Below are 19,557 nucleotides of genomic sequence, written 5' to 3' on the forward strand. Positions count from 1 at the left end.
TTTCACACACATTCCAAAGATTCTCTTCTCTCCTACCATGCCCATTCATTTTGGGGATATGCAAATGGCATGCAGAAAATAAAGAAATCTCACTTTATGACATCAGACCTAAGGGTCTTGTCTGAAAACATTTAAAGGTCAACAAAAAACAGGAATGCGCTATGAAGAATGAGGTCAGGTAGGGGGAGGGCACAGGGGTGTGCACTGGGAAAAGGGGAAGTCAAATGACAAAACCCCAAATAATCTTGGCTCTTATGAAAAGGTACTCTGTTCGTTTACCCGGAAGCACCAAACAAAAGCAGCTGCCCATTTCTCTGTTGCAGTTTCCTGAATATAACTGGATCACCAACTGGCATCCATTGTTCCCAGCTCACAGAACAATGTTCACTAGCATAAACCCATCAGTTCTGGTACATATCCAAAGAGCTAAAAAAAGAATACCGCAAGACTGAATGAGTGTCTATATGCACATACCTAGCAATACGATTCCACAGCAGGCGAGTCATACGTGTGAGAAGCAGTTAGCACCCCAAGCACTGATGCATGTTGAAGCTTGTCAAGAAATACATTACACATCGGACCAATATGCTGAACAGCACATTCTGTTTGTAGCTCTGTTTCCTAACATTTTACACATCTTCAGAGTCTCTGCACTCACAAAGTGGCCTATGATTTCCCGCCCCCCAAATATCCCAGGACACTAACAAAATGAGACATTCAGAGGTCAAAACCATCCACGGTGGGAAGTCGTGTTGTGTTTCTAGGGCCTGTCTCATCAAGGACCACCTTCCCACCCACTTTCTGGGCAACCCTCAGAGATGGCAGCTGCTAACTTTAAAAAAAAAAAAAGTGCATGGTGGAGGAGGCAAAAAGGATTATTTTTAAGAAAGAGCACAATCTAACTTTTCTCTCCACCACCCACTCCACACCACCTCCTCATTCCCTTGTCTCTCCTCCTGCTTGCTCTTCCATTTCACTCTTCTTCCCCAGTCTCTCTCCCGGGTGCTCAGTGAGCCACACCTTCTCACACGCATTTCCTTCTCTGTGTCCCAAACTGGGCGGCAGCTCGGACACCACACTGGGAAGAACAGTTGTAAGGGCTCGGGGCTGCTGCCAAGCTCAGGCAAACAAACCCAGTTCCTCCTCCGAGCTCCAGATGTGTGGGAATCAAAACACGCATTCACTTTTGAGAAGCCCTGCCTTGACATGAGAGCCGTGGAGAAAAGAAAAAGCATCTCTGTTATGAGCTAAATGAACCTATTAATTATGTCATCTTCCTGATGTGCCTAAATACTGGAAGATAATTGGCTTATTTCTTCTTCTAAATGCCCTTAACGATTCAGTTCCATGCCTCTTTAATACGGCTTCTGAAGCTGAGCTGCCCAAATTCTGTGTGGAATATATTGAACATTTTTAAGTGTACATGATAAATCCACGTGCCCTGTGGATGAATTTCCTCCATCAGTTGTGGGCGACAAGCAATTCAACACACTCGGGAGTCATCTACCCAGACCAAAATACCACGTTAGCAATAGTTAAAATAATGAGGCACTTTCCAAAGTGGAATAATTAAAAGTTAGGACCAGATTTTATGTGGCGAGGGAAGAAGGCAGAGCAGGGAAATATAAAGATGATGTGCAAGGATTAAAAACAAGAAAGTCAACTAGATATTTATCTATGGATGGGAAATATTCAGACCAATAAAAGCAACGTTTATGTCTTCCTCTGTAGTAATCCACTCACTCAGTAACTCTTCAATGAGCATTTATTAGGCACATACTATGTGCCAGGCACTGTGCTAGATGCCAGAAATAACATACTGAGCAAGACAAATTTGATCCTACCACTCATGGAGCTAACAATCTAGCATTAGCACAAGACAAAGCTGCAAGCTCACAAAATCATCAGTTAAGCATGTAGTATGAAGGGAAGAAAGGGCTTAGAAAGAATGACCCTGGGGAACCTACGTTAGATACAGTAATAGGAAAAGGCCTATCTCCACAACATTTAAAAGATAGACAATAAGGGTGCCTCAGGGGCTCATTTGGTTAAGCATCTGGCTCTTGGTTTCAGCTCAGATCATGATCTCAGTTTCATGGGTTCAAGTCCCACATTGGGCTCTGAGCTGGCAGCATGGAACCTGCTTGGGATTCTCTGTCTCCCTCTCTCTCTATCCCTCTCCTACTCATGCTATCTCTGTCTGTCTCAAAATAAATAAATATGCAATGGAATACTACTTGGCAATGAGAAAGAATGAAATCCTGTCATTTGCAACGACATCGATAAAACTGGAGGGTATTATGCTAAGTGAAATAAGTCAGTCAGAGAAAACAAATATCATACGATTTCACTCATAAGTGGGATTTGAGAAACTTAACAGAAGACCATGGGGGAAGGGAGGGAAAAAAACAGTTTCAAACAGACAGGGAGGCAAACCATAAGAGACTCTTAAATACAGAGAATTAACTGAGGTTTGATGTGGGGGGAGAGGAGGGGAGAAAATGGGTGATGGGCATTGAAAAAGGCACTTGTTCGGATGAGCCCTGGGTGTTGTATGTAAGTGATGAATCATGGGAATCTACTCCTGAAGCCAAGAGCACACCATATACACTGTAAGTTAGCTAACTTGATGATAAATTATATTAAGAAAAAAAAATTTTTTAAAGACTGAATGAATGAATGAATGAATGAATGAATGAATAAATAAATAAATGCTAGGCCATTAGGGTGCCTGGGTGGCTCAGTCAGTTAAGCATCCAGCTCTTGATTTTGGCTCACAGTTCATGAGATCAAACTCCACATTAGGCTCTGTGCTGACGGTGTGGAGCCTGCTTGGGATTCCCTCCCTCTCTCTCTCTCTCTCTCTCTGCCCCTCCCCAGCTCGTGCTCTCTCTCTCTCTCTCTCTCTCTCTCTCTCAAAATAAATAAACAAACATTTTTTTAACAGCTAGAACATAAAGAGAGAGAAAAGCTAACAAGGACAAGAACAGGGTGACCATTCCAGGAAGACAGGACTATATTGTGCAAAGGCCCCCCCCGAGGCAGACAAGGTTTGGGCACCAGGGAACTGAAAAATCAGTGTGGCTGAAGTAAAGTGAGCAAGATGAGAATGACCCATAACAGGACTGGTGAGATGCTGGGGGCCATGATGCCCAATCAAGATTCTATTCTAAGGACAACAGGAAATGTTCAGTGGAGGAGAGGAGCAACATAACGCAGTTCACACTTTATGACGATCATTGTCTCCTCTGTGAGGAAAAAGACTTGAAAACGAGCTTGTTGCAATGGTCTAAGCAAGAGAGGATGATTCCCTCCACCAGAATGCAGCAGTTAAACCGAAAAGGAGTAGACAGATTCAGATCTATTTTAGACGTAGAACCAATAACAGTCACTGATGGATTGTATATAAGGGTGTCGGCAAGGAAAGAATCAGAGAGGATTCTCATTGAGTTACTCCATTTATAACTTTCCCAGAAGTTCCAGGCATCACCTGACAGAAAGTCAGGCTCATGCAGGAATCTGATCTACGGGACATGGTATGTCCATATGCGTAAGTAACTCAAACACCCTGACCCAAGAATAACAGAAACCGTGTGTGGTTGTTCTTGAGACACAATAACGGTATACTAGGCAGATATTTCAGTGAATTTTCCCATGAGAATTTTGTTGTTATGCTGGTGCCAGAGCCCCATAGCTTCCCCAAAAAACTTAGGGTTAAATGCCTTTCTATACGTGGGTGCACCAGTTCTGACTTACATACAACTGCTCCAGAGAAAACCAATTCATCTAGTCCCCATGACAAGCAGCAGAGAAATTACAAATTTCTAAGAGGACCTTCACGTCAAATTGGATGACTCATGTCAAATACATCAAGGGATATTACAGCATAATTTATTGGCTAACAAGAAAATAACTATAAAAGACACATTTACAAATAATTTTCGTATGATCATTGAACAAGTGGGTCCTTAAAAATAGTCTCTCCATATGATCCCTTCAGAAACTGGGTATACAAAACAATGCAGTACCCCACAAGGAGGAGACCTCTGAGGGTAAAGAGAATGGACTGCCTTGTTTATTTTACATACTGTGCTCAAACTGGTTCCCAAATGCCACAGAAAGCAACTGCCCCCTTCCCCCCACCCCACCCCACCCCCACTGTGGTCGATGCACATTCAGTCTCACTACCTTTCTGATTTGTTCGTTCCCTGTTACCACTTGAAGGTTACTGGCATTGTTTCTGTTGCCCTTCCTAAATAGCTGGTACATAATTATCTCAAAATCCCTCAGCGCATTTGTCTAGGTGGGCATTTTTCCCTTTTTAGTATTTATAGTGATGATGTGCTCCTTTTCATAAATTGCAAAATGGGAGATGACTTAGAGACAGGGAAGAAAGGAGATATCGATCTCTCTCCCTTTCTCTCTCTCTCTCTCTCTCTCTCTCTCTCTCTCTCTCTCTCTCTGTGTCTCTCTCTGTCTCTCTCTTTCTCTCTCACGCACACACACATGCACGGGGGAGAGAACCTCGGGTTCTGGCACAGGCTTCATCAAAACAGATAGCAAGCACAGATACACAGTAGTAATTTATTTGGAGAAGGGTGTTGTCTTTTGTTCCTGCAGACTATTCACTGTGACCTTTTTTATCTGCATTTCAAGGACATTGCTTGAAACAGACCCCATTATTTTAGTCCGAATAGTAAGGACTCCTTTCAGAAAGGCTTTCCCCCCAACATTCTAATGAAAAGCACAGAATTCTTATCTCCTGCCCTTTGGTCCTTTCTGTCTTACATTTATTCTAATACCTTTAAGTTTCAATTTTATGGTCTATCTCCAAGCTTTCCTGCAACCTTTGCTCTCTAGTTTGGTGGTCCATCTGTACTGCCTCTTTTAGGATAGTACCTCACTAGCTTCTAAGCCACCTGCTCAGTTTCAGTGGTGAGACTGTAAGAGATTCACAGATTCCCATCACTACACTTCACACCCTCTTTAATTTAACTCTGTAAATTCACTTTTCAACACTCCCGAGCTGTTAATTCTAATTTGGCCTCTCATCACCTGCAATGACTGAACTGGAGCTTTATCTGTGCCACCCATAATGCATTTTATTACAGGTTCCATATTTCTGCAACTGTAGCAAAAAGATGAAGAGTGTACAGAGCTCTGCCAACATACAAAGCTGTCACTATGTAGCTCCTGTTGGAGGATCTGCCAAAATTGGAATGTGTTTCTATCGCTTCTCCCTTCTACTGCACATATTCGTTCTCGCTTCAGCCGCAAAGTTCCCCAGATAGCCAAATATCCTCCACATCAGAAGAAGCAAAAGCATATACCTAAACACACCGTCTACTGTATCAGTTGAATCTATGGGTGTTCTCTGACCTCCTACTACCCTGTTCTTAATAACACTTCCATCCAATGTATGATATTTAATATGTTCGATGCTTTCAGAACCATATTACTCTACACTCTTCTCTCCCTTATGGGATATTTTTCTACTTTTCCTTTCTAAATCATCAACCTGGCCCACAGCCTGGTTAAATGTCATCTATAACGCCATCAATGTCATATACATATATGATATATTATATATGATATATGATATATGATATATGATATGATATATGTAATAGTTTGGTTTTTTATATATATATACGTAAGATATATTTTTTTCTTCTTGACCTACTGTCTCAATAGAACCTATTTCTAAGCAAAAGCAATCTAAAAATGCCTTTGAGTCTTCCAGTGACTACTGATCACTGTAGTTAAATACCATGTATAACACTCTGCCCTCTTTCACTAGTCAAAATTTAGACTATCCAAGCGTGCCTAAACTTTGTCAGATCTTTTCAAGAATCTTACCAGACCTCCTCCTAGAACAACCTGCTAGGACAAGAAAAGACTCTCCATAGACATTATCCTTTAGAGACCATCCCAGTAGGATTGTGTCCCTCCCCATTAGCCACAAGATCCTACAAAGTGTCTTTCCTGAGGACGTGGGATGGAGGCAGAGAAAAGAACCAATACCCAGGGAGTACTCACTGAGAGGTTTGAGGATGCTGCTGCTGGTTTCATCTGCATTTTCCACATCTGACTTATCAGAGTAGTTCTCAGAGATTCTTTCTTTTTCCTTCTTTTCTTTGTGCCCTGTCTTTCTCTTGTGGCGTCTCCTTCTCCTGTAGCTCTTCGGCACATGGACCCCAATGTAGATGGTGTGGTGGCCTAAGAAAGGTACACAGATCATTAGTCATTTCAAATCACATTCTCTGCTGCATATAAATTTCACAAGCTCCTCAGGTCAGAAGAAAATGTCTACGAATTCATTACCATTTTACATTTGACAAACTGGAAAGATAAAATCTCTTCCCAATTTTCCGTGACCGAGAGTGTAATTCAACCTGTTGGCTGGCATTAGGATTCTGGGAGGGTATGCTCCAGTTACATCCGGATAGAGAACTTTTCTCTAGGGAAACCAAAAAATGCCAAGCCAGAAATCAAGAACCCTTGATTTCCATCTTCAATTAGCTATTTGACCTTGAGCACGTCCCTTAACCATTCTGGGCCTCAATCTCATCATTCATATAACAAGAGGCTTACTACATGGGGTGATCCCTGGAGGCCTTCCCAGTTCTAACCTTCCACGAGTCTGTGATTATACTAAACAGAGTGCTTAAAAAGGAGGTCTTAGAGCAGCAAAAAAAATAAATAAATAAAGATCTAACTCAAAGTTCAAGAAGTCATTCTACTGGAGATAAGCTTTTGCATTAAAACTTTTTTTTTTTTTTTTTACGAAATCAGCAGAATAGAGACTTAGAACTGGGACAAATTGAGAAAAAATAAGACCTACTTGGAGAGAAGATTTCAGAAATACTCAAATGTTCACACTAGGAAACAGCTAAAATGAATGTCCGTTACAGTGCCATTCTCGTTTTTCTTTTTTCGTTTCCCAAAGTTTCTAAAAACTGGTTGTTGCAATGATAAAAATAAACCCAGCCCAGCAAAAACTGCCTTGAAGAGAAGGGCATGAGGAAAAAAGATTGTGAAATGCTTTTAGTTCTCTGGATGGAAGAAGCTGCAAAACTGACAAGTGGTATTATTCTTACAAAATCTGATAAGACAGGAAGAAAAAAGGAACTCAAAGCTCCACATCTTTTTTTGTTTTTTTAATTGGGAAACTTACTTTCACTTTATTACAGCACAACTTCTGAATGTGGGAACCACTATCTCAGAAGTAATGTGAAAACTTTTTTTCTTTTTGAACTGCAAATTAGATGAGATTATATCATCTTCCCCATCTCCTTTCCCATTCTGGAATTATTCCTGGATGACCACTTTACAGTGCCCCAGATGATATCACAACCTAACATGCAACACGTGTACGCGCACGATGTCTCACGTAAATGGCTGTGAGTCACTTTCCACAGTCACTCACCAGGCATATCTAAAAACACTATAATTCACAGGGGTGTTCCCTTAAATTGGAAGGATTAAAACAATTGTATGCTCCTTTAGGAAGGAGCCTCCAACTAAGGAATGCAGATCCCTAACTGAATGGGTTAGGATTCCAAAAAAATCTGGTATTTGGAATGAGGTTGGAGGCATCTATATAAAGTGTGAAACTCCCCCCTCCCGACACACGTAGACACACACACACACACCAACTCAACTATTACAAAGCACAGTGAAATGCTCCTCACAGACTGAGTGCCAATGAGAAATTTATCGTGTCTAACCATTTGCAAGCAAATTGTTCTCATGGGAAAGCTATATTATACTAGGAAGTAGGAAATGTCTCAGAAACAATGTGAATTAAGAAACAGTGTCAATTGTTTCCTGTGCTCCAGTCACTAAGGGAGTCCTGCAGCTTTATCTCAAGGCACACAATATACGTAAGCAAAGCCAACCAAATTCTTTAGTGAATCAAACACTGAAAGGTTGGTCACTTTCATTCAGGAATTAGGAAAACATCATGAAAAAAAATTAAAAAGCTGGAAAAGTTTTAAAACTGTCACATTAAATATTTTCTACATCTTATTAAATAATGGCAACCAAGAAAAAAAAAGTGACAGGTTAGTTACATCAGTCATATAGATGTTACACAGGAAGATTTTTTACTGTATTTACCCAAATCTACACAGTACCTTTGATAAGTCATTAAAAAGACAGTTTAAAGTGTGTTTGGGGGCGGGGGATGGGCTAAACAGGTAATAGGCATTAAGGAGGACGCTTGTTAGGATGAGCACTGGGTGTTATATGTAAGTGATGAATCACTAAATTCTATTCCGGAAACCAATACTCCACAGTATGTTAAATAACTTCAACTTAAATAAATAATTTTTTAAAAAATAATAAAAAATAATAATAAAAGACAGCTTATATGGGCTGACAGGATTTTAAGGTAAGATTTCTAGAAACTCTTGTCATTGTCAGCCTAAGCAAAGAGGGTGATTCAGAGAGTGAGCTCGCAAAGCCCACAGACAGGAGCATACCTTACCTTCTGGGACCTAACTGAAGTTGCAGCCCCACAAAAACAGTGCCATTTTATTCACATCGTGATCACATGCCTCCCCCTGCCTTAGGAAGAAGATTCGGCTTCTCCCTGTCTCCTCCAGCTCCCACCTCAGATGTTTCCCATCCACACACACCCCACACTTCATCACACACTTTCACACAGGTGGGGAAGCTTGCAGATATGATACCGCTTTCTGCAGCCCAGATATCGAGCAGAAATATGGTTCCTTGCAAAACACTCCAAATTTCAGACATTTTTATCAGCTTTATTGAGGTATAATTTAATTTACACTTACTGAGGTGCAATTCACTCATTTTAAGAGTATAGCCCAAAGATTTTTTAGTATATTCACAGAGTTCTGCACCCATCACCTTAATCAACTTTAGAACATTGTCACCAACCCAAAAAAATCCCTTGTGCACATGTGTAGTACTGCACTCTCTGTACCTACGTCCATCTCAAACAACCACTCTTAAGCATTTTTGATACTTTCAGTGATGGCCTCTGGGAAGCTACAATTCGCTGGTACCCACACAGCCATGAACTTTTTGTGGGGATCCTTACGCTACAGTAGAATGAAATATTCCCTGAGGAAAGAAGATACTACCTCCCGAGAGTCATGAGGAAATGATGACACTGAGCAAAAATTCAAAGCATGCTCCTTTTTCTTCTCACACATTACCGATAACTAAATTTTCCTTTTCTGTCTTGCGTTCAGATAGAAGAGAAGGAACACGGTCCTAAGGTTCAATAAACCTTTAGGAACCTGGGGACAGTGCTTGTGTTTCACCCATTACTTCTCAGTTGCTCTACACTTCAACTTCTTTGCCCAGGGGAAGAGAGCAAGACAACTTCACCTTGGAAAGTGAGCGTAAGGCATGCTTTCTCAAGGTGATAACCAAATATTTCATAAGTTGTACACGCCAAGTTACAAAAATACCGAAAGTAAACTGAGCTCAAATGGAAGCATTCTTGCTGCTCCCACAGAACACCTGTCTTCAGGATCAACAGACGCAGAATTAATGAAAATATACTACTGTTGGTAAGAATCTCATGGATGGATTTTGATATTTATTTTCAATAAAATATCTTTACCTGCCTCAGAGATGTGTCATGAAGATTGATGGCTATTTTTAACACTAGAACTCATAAAATGACAGCAAGCACTTCGGAAATATACAAAGGTTGAGGGTGTAGTATTATTTTACACATAAAATAAAAAATGAGAAACGTGACAGACAAGCTTTCCAATCCAGCAAGGGTCTCCAAAACCGTAGATGCTGAAAGAATCAGGGAGAGTTACCAGCTTAACTTCTAAGAGAATTTTAGACTCAAAAATAAGATAAAAGATAAGGTAAGATGAGATAAAGACCTCTCAGCTAGAAATTTCACCAAAAACTGCTTCCAAAGTTTCACCAAAAACTTCTTTCCAAAGGAGAAGCAACATTTTTTCTAAAATAGCTAGAATTCATAAGAAAAGGTGACTGTCTCGGCTACACTCAAATAGAAAAAAAAAAAAATTTACGGTGACTGTTTTAAATATTATTAAAATAAAGTTTGCATTTTTGCTACTAAAATCGTATCGAGCAAAACTACTGGAATCTACATTTGACAGTGTTCATTTAGGTGTGAGTCAAAGGGCACTGAGTCCTTGATTTGGCAGTGGCCTCAGTATCATGTGTTAAAATAAATACCCTGCATGCCTTTCTCTGACAGATGGTGTAAGTTCCCAACAAACTCCAAATGTCTTGAGAATATCTCACAATCCATGCCACAGCCAGTACTACTGGGAAGAAAGCATGGCTTTCCTGGTTATCTCCGAAGGTCAGAAATTATCACCAGGTGAGGCTGGCCTCTTCCCATCCTCACCTGCTCCACCTCGGCTGAAAGCAGTACTGTGATTCTATCATGTCCAATTCTCCCAATTCCTAAGATATTTCTAAACTAATGTCATTGATAGTTGCTATCCTGTTTTCAGACCAACAGAAAACTTTCACACCTGGAAACTCTGTAGTCATTCAAGTTAAGAGGCTGTCACAGATACTCACTGTGCTACCAAGGATGATTAGGATTTTGTAGAATTAAACCCATCAAACCAGAAGACAAACCAGAAGAAGGTTTTACACCAGCCAAACTCAAAATTCTACAAAAACGCTGGACAGTGAAACCACATATGCCTCTATATGCAAGATAGACCTATTAGCTCCTTTAGGAAACATACTACTGTTCTTACTGTACATACAGATGATAGCAACTATTTATTGAGTACTTATAAATGTGCCAGGTTCTGGCTAGGTCTCTGATATCTATTACCTCATGCAATCCTCACAACTGCACGAAGTAAAGACTACTATTATCGTAATTATACAAGCAAAGAAACCAAGGTGCAGGGAAGTCAAGGATACCGTCACCAACAAACTCATAAAAGCACACAGGAGAAACAGCTCTCAAGTGGCAGTAACAAAGACAGCGAGGGCTTCATCACTACTTTGGTGGTGATTTGTTGGTTTGTTTTTTTCTTGGCGGGGGGCAGGGGGATGCTTGTGCTGTATAGTATACAGCATTTATACTATCAGTCTTATAACTGATTACACTTCCTTCCTCGTGTTGGCTGCTAGAAATATAAGAGATAAGTCTCAGGCCAACCAGTGGTGGGCAGAGTTTTGAGACGTGTAATTTATACACTAACCTCACTCTTCCAGGTTTTCACCCATTATTTTCCCTTCACACTAAACTATTTGGGGAATAAGGAATTATATGAATTTTCTTTTTTTTTTTTAAATCTGAGATGTCAGTGGTCGGGGAAGAGGATGGCAATGGCTGGGGTGGTTGTGGGGAAGCGTAGATTTCTAGGCAAAGATTTAGACCTATAGATTTAGATCTAGCTAAAAAGGATCCCCAGAGAACAGGTAAAATCTTCGCCATCCCCATCCACCTACATACATATCTAAGGAAACACTGAGGGATGTTTCCATTGTTGCTCTTTCTATAGTCAACCAAATTTCTGTTTTCTCTAGTTCAAAGATTCTACAATGTCTGGCACTTTGTATCATTCTTCTAGAACTAATCAGCAATATTCCCAAAATATAAGTCAAATATTGCCTTCCCTAGTTTATCTAAAGTAAGCTGGCCTTAAGCCAAGATGCCTAAGACATGTTGTATCTATTGCCAAGAGGGATGTAACAGAGGGAAACAAAATTAAGAGATATTTATTATCTCTATTTTAATTATGGAAAGAAAAGTGTAGAAGAGGAGGCAGAGCCTCTAGATGAGTGACAGATTATAAAAAGATGCTGTGGACTTTACTTCTTAAACCAAAACAAATGTCAAAGATTTTTTAGAAGTAGAGGAATAAGAACCTTAGACAAAATCATAGTATCAAGTTGAGATGCCACAGAGGCTGTGTGTTGACACTTCATATAATAAGAAATATATCAGTGCCTATAAACCTAAACACTTTAATAAATGAAATGCAAATAATTTGTTAGCTTATTACTAACAAACACAGAAGACTGTCCATAAGCAGCTCTAATAAGATATAACCCAAATAACATTGCTACTCAGGCATAAATACCAGCTCATGAAAAGAAAACCTGCTTCAAACGGCACGGCGTAATTTTGCAGTTAACAGGGGGAAAGTCAGCCTGTGATGAGACGTGTTTGCAAGAGGGTCTGCATTTCAAACATATACCACTACACAGGACAAGAGCTGATTTTCCTTTTTGTATTTTGGATAGGGGTCACTTTTCACATAGAAAAAAAAAATAATGCCCACGTTTATTAGTAGAAAGTTATATATTACTTACGTATTTATAAATCATTTTGAATGTTGATAAGTAATCTCTTTTAATATTAATGCTACCAATCATATTTAAGATTAGGCATGCAGGCAAATAGTACAAGTGATGAAAAACAGGGAAATACTTTTCTTCCCACTGAACTGCATGGGAATTTTATCCACTGAAAGCCTCCCAGAAATCCTTAGGGCAACCTGAGGTTCCCCAAGCAAGACTGATAAGAAATCTCAGCTTGTTATCTGGTGTTTACTAAGCACAGTGCTTTTAATATTTAATATTTCATGATGATGATGATTATGCTAACAATCTCTAGGCAGGAACAAACAGGTACAGGAAAAAGTCGTGAAGGGGAGTCAAGCTTAGGGTTACTCAGCTAACCTCCTGCCCTTTAGCTGAGTAAACGTCTACACCTGTCTTTTAAGTGTCCATTTCTGGTGAAGTTCTACTTATAGCCTTTAGGTAAAGAGGAGAATTCTAAGAGCACACACTGAGGTTAAGTTTCTCTTACAGTTACCATCACTAATAGCTGATAAGAGGCAAAAACTGACGAGCATTATAAAAAGTTACAAGTAGTGAATATTTTTAAAGACATGTGACTTAATACGTTCAGTGGTCGTCAATTATTTGAAAATAGCTAGGCTAGAACAACCGCTTAAAGGTAATACAGGAACCTATCTTAATAAATAAACAAGACTTAAAGTGCTTCACAATCTCTAAAAAGTTGACTCTCCAAAGTAATTTTAACTTTGCTCTAGCAAAATCTCTCCTCTACGCATCTGTACACACCAAATATAATCTATATTTATATCTATGTCTGTATATCTGTATCTCTATATATCTATATAGATACAGGTGCATATAGATATGCAGAGGTATCTGTATAGACTCCATATATAGGGAGATGCAGAGAGAGAGAGAGAGATCATTTTTATGGACAATCCAAATCAAATGATGTCAATAAATTGTCTCTCACTGCGGATGGTACCCAAGTACACAAAGGTGCCATACAAGTGTTGATCTCCTTCTCCCTTCCCTTTCTGTGAGGGAAAATTCAGAGCACGATTTCCTCACCCTCCCTTGAGCCCTGATAACAACTTGTGAACTCCCTCTGCTCTCTAGCAAAGGCACCCCTGAGCAGGGCAGAAGAGCCAGCTTTAGACCGTCTAACTTGCCCTCCAGTGGGATGCTTTACTCATTATACAGGGTTTAAATGTTTGACAGAGGGAACACCTTCCACAACCTCAATCTTCCCTCACGCTGCCCAGAAACACGTGCCTGGCAATCTCCACCCTGCTCTGGGTAGAGTTTCATCCAGAGCTTTCACACAGTGAGTGCCAACCCCCAGGAGCTGTTATCCTTTTACTTGACTGAGCAGAATAGATTGGAACCAAAAGGCCTGGGAAGGCCCGTGCCAGGCGGGGCAGTGCTAAGAGTGAAGAAGAATCACCCAACAGGAAAGATGAACCCTCCACTCATCCTGACACCCCAGAACCCCCAAAAGAGGCTGGTGAATTTTAATGTGCACTACACATGCTGTCAGATAAGATCCACCTGTGATCCAAACACTGAGAACTGACAGTTTCCATTATTTCTCTTATGGTCACCATTTGCACAACTGAATGGGAAGCAGGGTTGGGAGAGAGAAAACAATGGCTAATCCAATGGTCACTGATAACTGGATTTGCAATTGCAGCCAGAGAGGCAGCTTAGAGAGACACATAAATGCACACATTCACACTCTCATCCTACCCACATTGTCCATCTCCAACTCTATTATGGGTTCCCTTTTAGCACTGGCCTAAGCCCCGGCTGGGTAATAGGAAGAATAGTCTTTAGTTGCTATAGACAGATAATCCACCATATAGTTAATGCACTCATGGCCAATCAGGTATTAAATATTTAATATTAGTTCACATAATTCCCTCCTCTCACATACCTCTCACATAGGTAAATGAGATAGGGACAATGCCATAGGACTAAAACAATAACCAAGAAGTAGGAAAAGTGCCCCGAGAGACTTAAATAGCCTGAATAAGGCCAACTGCAGAATCTTCCTGGCTATGGTTCTCCTCACCCTCCCAGAAAAGAGAAGGACAACATTCAGACATAGCACCATGTAATCATACTTTTAGAGTTGAAATAACCTTAAAACATTACATGATTCAACCTTTTCATTTACCAGTGAGCCAACTGAAGCCGAAAGCCAGTGAATAACATAGAGACTGGGACTCTTGGTGCTCCCAGACATAGAAGGTTTCCTTGCCCACTTTCCCACTAGTACTGCCATGGAACCAGCCCACCACTGCCATCCCTCCCGTCTTCCACTGTCTTCAAAACACAGAAGAAGAAAAAAAAATTCGTCCTTTCAAGTTCGTAATTACCTAGAAGGAAAAAGGGGCTTAGGAATTCTCTGAAAATGTTTCTTATAGAATGACCAGTTTAAATCCACAACCCTTAGCTCCATAAACTGCCCCAAATATGAAAATGTTCTGCCTGTGACCTCTGTCCTCCACTGATCACCAATGGTCACTTTGAGAAACAGCAGAAAACTTTTAGTCTTTCCCTCTATGTCCTCCATTACACTTAACCAATTAAAATATTTAGAACGGTTACAGAATTTTTAGAGCTAAAAAAAAAGCATCTTAAAGAAAATACAGCTCGACATTCTCACCTTACAGATGGATACACGAGCCTGGAGAGGTTAAAGTGATTTGCTTGTGGCAACACTGACAGTAACTGTATTAACAGGGACAAGGACCTAGACTTTCTCAGGGCAGTGCTCATCCCAAGGACGAAGAGCTTATGAAAAGCAGAGGCCAGCCAGGCTGTGTCTTCTTTCTCTCTCGCCTTTTCATAAGCTCCTCCCATCGCTTCTTGGCCTTTTGGCTAAGGTCAAGTGTGAAGCTCTTCCAACACCTTCCATTCTTCTCCTCTGTTCTTTCCACCTATTCTCCCAGGTGCTTCTTCTCGTTCTCACCCATCTCCCTTTCCAAACTCCTTTCTGGCTGCAGAGGGAACAGACCTCATGCCTCCACAGAATGGCACATGAATTTCCCAAATTGCTCACAGCAGAAATACAGAAGCAATCGCTCCCATGTACCCTTATGTCTCTCCGCAGGTCCTGCCAGTCCAACCCAGGTGTCTCTTTTGTCTCCACTCTAGTATAACTGAAAAATCATCTCTCAGTTGAATCTCAGCAACAGTCTCCCACATTCATCTTTGTCCTCCTGGGATGTTCTCTCCATCTATCAGCAAAAGGGATCTTTTCTAAAAAATGCAAATTGGGGGGCGGGGGGGCGCCTGGATGGCTCAGTCAGTTAAGCATCAGATTTCGGCTCAGGCCATGATCTCGAGGTTTGTGAGTTCGAGCCCTGCGTCAGGCTCTGTGCTGATGGCTGAGAGCCTGCAGCCTGCTTCAAAATCTGTGTCTTCCTCTCTCTCTGCCTGTCCCCTGCTCGCTCGCTCTCTCTCTCTCTCTCTCTCTCTCTCTCTCTCAAAAATAAATAAACATTAAAAAAAAAAACAATGTAAATTTTGTCTGGTTACTTTCCTCCTTAAAACCCTTCTGCAATGGCTCCCCAGTGCATACTCAATAAAATCCTAAATCTTTAGCATAGCATAAAAGGCCATGAATCATCAGGGTCTTATCTACCTCAGGCCACGTTCGCTCTGTTCACATGGTCCAGCCTCAATGTTCTCATTTCCACTTCTCAAATAGGCCTCTTTCTCGCCTTTGGGCCTTCACACATGCCTGCCTGTGATGTTTCCATCATTCTTGCCCTAGATGGTTCCTGTGCATGCTTTAGAGTTCAACTTCATGTCACTCTATGGGAAATATATACCCGTTTCCCACCCAAACTCACCCACATACATGATCCGCTCTCTACACTATCACACCAACAACCTTGTCCTTAAATAATGACTGGTTTATTTGATCATACATTCATTGTGGCCTGCACTGGAATATGTTATGGCATTCAATGATACATGTGAGCCCAGAAAAGCAACATATCAGAATTTATATCCGCAACTGTTCTTAGCATTTTGACAAGCTTAAAGAAAAACAAAGCGCTGTGCATCAGTTAAAGCTAATAAGAAGAGTTAACACAGATACTAATCAACTAATTTGTTGATTACTGGATATCAGTATTAGCTCCAGTCTGAAAGCATTCTGCAGTCACAGCAATCGCTGGCAATAAATTACAGGCAGGGAGTATATCCAAGGGAGGCAGTATCTTAAATTTACTGGGTTCATCCTGGGGACTTCAAATTAGTTTACTAGTACTCCTAGCAAAACTAGGAGACAGGGAGGCACAAATGCTATTTCTCTGTGGAAGAAAACTGAGGTTCAGAAATTAAGTAATTTGTCGATGGCTTACTGCCAATACCATAGTATTTTTCAGGTATTACCCAAGAAACCTCACAGCATCTCTGGTAGGGAGATGAGAAGATAGGTCATTAACTGCACTTTGCATAAAGGAAATGTAACCACATAAGCATGATTGGCCTCATGTCACCCACAAAGGCAAGGCAGAGCCGGAAATAGAAATAGGTTCTGAGACTCCTGGTTCTCGACTATGTCCTCTAACCCACGGCATAGACTGGATAAAAGTACCTGAACAATCAGATACTGATCTAATTTGCCAAATACATGTATCCATTGGATTCAATTATAAGCTTTCATTCCACATCCCAGACATTGTCTCTATTTTTCAGTAGGGACAGAATTACCTGTTGAAAATTTAATAATCAGCTGGAGGTGGGGTGGCGATTTAACAAAACTACAAATGTGCAGTTCTGGCCCTCTAAAGCTGATATGTTGGCCAATATCACTAAAATTCAAAACCTATTTTTTTTCAGAAGTTTTGGCCTGCTAAAAGTTATTGAGCATTCCACCATGAAAAGAGTCAGTAAAACAATGTCTCAAGAGGCTGAAGTAGAGTCTATTCTCCTTTCAAAGTCAGCAGACTATAAAGAAAGGTGAACACATTGGATACAGCACTGCCTTCTAATTCTAACTCCATGGAAAGGTAAAAACAATTAACCAGATTTAAAAGCTTTTGCAGCTCTTCAGAGAAGGGAGTTATTTAAGTCACCTATACTGCTGATTCAATGGATATCACTCACCACGCTCCCTACCTTCGCCTTCATCCCACCAGGCAATCAGCAGCCTCAGGGGCACAGTGTTTGGAACCTCCTGTGAGCTCCTGTCATGGCAGGTTCTCACCTCAGTCCCCTAAACGCTAGCAGCCAAAAAAGCAAAATAAAATTTAAAAAAATAAAACAAAACCCCACCAGCAAGCTCACCACAGCAACAAGAAAGCCTCAACGGAGCCTTACTCAGCTTTATTCTAATCTTCCTCTATTCTCTCTCATCAGACCCAATTCTCAATTCCCCCAGTGATTCTGCATTTTGTGATGACAAAAATGGGGAGATACTTAGCTCAGGTTTATTTCTATACTATTGCATAATCTCATTTAATTGGCACCTAAATTATATAATAACCAACAAAGAGCATGATTATTCTAGTCTATGCTGGGTGGGGAGGAGGAATATATACATCTCATATAAGATGTGTTTATTTATGGACATATATATTTACATATATATACAACTGACCCCTGAATCCTCTTCATTGGTGGGAAAGTGCCACACACTTAAATCTTTTCCAAAAGAAGCACTTTTACAGGCTTTATTAGACAACAGCCACACACTTGTATTTTACCCTGTATACAATCATGGAAGACAATTTAACAAATTGGGGGCAATATGGATTAGAGCAGTGTGATTACGAAAATTAGATCTCGCACCCAGAGCTTAAAGCAACCAGAATGAGTCCAAAGAGAAATAGACAGCAGGCCTTGGGAAACTTCACTTGACCATTCTAGCTTGCCTTTTCCAACACAAGATGCAAGTGTGGTTAGGAAGGCAAAGGATAGCTGTTGGTAAAAATGAATTAAGCAAATAAAAAACATTTAAGCCAGTTAGAATTTTTTGGAATGACAATAATCACGGAAAATTATTGGTGAAATTGTATCAATCAGAAAGACAAAGTACAGAAAGTGATTCCGTATAAAGCACCCCAATGCCAGGTACAGCAGCAACGTAATTTCTGACAATTATTGCAACACTTCTTTGGTAAATGGCATGTTCTATTATTCTCATTTTACAGAGCAAGAAAGCCAAAATCCAAACTGCAATTTGCTTCCTTCACTTATGCAATGATTCAGCAATAGATCAGGCAAAAGTCTTAAAACTTTTATTCCCAAACTGATGCTGAGCCACCACGTTTCAACAACTTTAGCAAGTATTTTAATTTTTAAAAATGAGATAATAAAAAAATACGCCAAACATGTCACCAAATATCAAACAATATGTCTCATAAATATGACCAGATAAAAAGCTTCTAAAACAAAAATCTATAGACAAAATTGCTGCAAGAACATTATTTCGGAATTTCTGGATCCTTGCAGAACACAACCCAAGCACCAACTTCAATTTTTTATGGTTTACTGTGAAAAAAGAATGTAGACACCTAGGACAGAAAGTGTCCTCACGAGGCCTTTAGCCCAAACTGTACTAACCGGGAAATTCTCTATAATTGGAAAGTTCTGGGAAGGAATGTCTCATTCCAGTTTCAAAACCCATAGAACTACCATTGGATTCCCTTGAAGCTAAAGAACTCTATATGCAAATATTTAACTTCACTGATGTGGCAGGAGGTGTCAAATAGCTCCTGAGCTAAGTGTTGCCTGCTTTAGGGACCCTGGCGGGCTTTCAGCTGAGGCCATGATGGGAAAGAAGCAGGGCACTGAGAAAGGTCTGTGTGAGCACAACCTGCTCTGGGAAACCCACGCTGTTATTCAAGGATCAACCCTTACACACCTCGCCACATTTCTTTAAAGCTCTCTGGTGGGTGGATACAGGTTTCTTTTAAGAAGGCTTTTCCTTCAGCAATAGTCGCCCAAGTGTTTCCTCTGTACACACAGTTTCTGAGCAATAAGAGCGAACAGCGGAGAAGAGGTCAGCAAAATGCAACCGGACACTTACACCCAGTGCTCAGAATAGCCCTAGCTCCAACCTGGCCCCTCCCTTCCCATCCGATAGGTTTTCATTCACTCCTTCTTGGCAATTACGTTTTCAACCATTGTAATTATTAACGAATGTCCACCCAGCCCCACTTTTTCCTTAGGATACTACCTCCTCCAATACACATAAATACGTCATCATGATATCCTCTAGGGAAAATA

At 40.6% G+C, this 19,557-nt stretch overlaps 1 protein-coding gene across 5 annotated transcripts in view; it reads right to left on the minus strand.

Annotated features, from left to right (window-relative positions):
• The window catches only part of SLC4A4 (solute carrier family 4 member 4), a 351,984-nt gene that overhangs the window by 282,068 nt on the left and 50,359 nt on the right, over nucleotides 1–19,557 (minus strand). For all 5 annotated transcript variants that reach the window (XM_023253060.2, XM_019829398.3, XM_019829396.3 and 2 more), the window contains exon 3: nucleotides 6,040–6,219. In XM_023253060.2, coding sequence (XP_023108828.1) covers nucleotides 6,040–6,219 — 180 coding nt within the window. The remainder of the gene's footprint in view (nucleotides 1–6,039; nucleotides 6,220–19,557) is intronic.

This window comes from Felis catus, chromosome B1, assembly GCF_018350175.1.
Source record: "Felis catus isolate Fca126 chromosome B1, F.catus_Fca126_mat1.0, whole genome shotgun sequence".
Taxonomy (NCBI): domain Eukaryota; kingdom Metazoa; phylum Chordata; class Mammalia; order Carnivora; family Felidae; genus Felis; species Felis catus.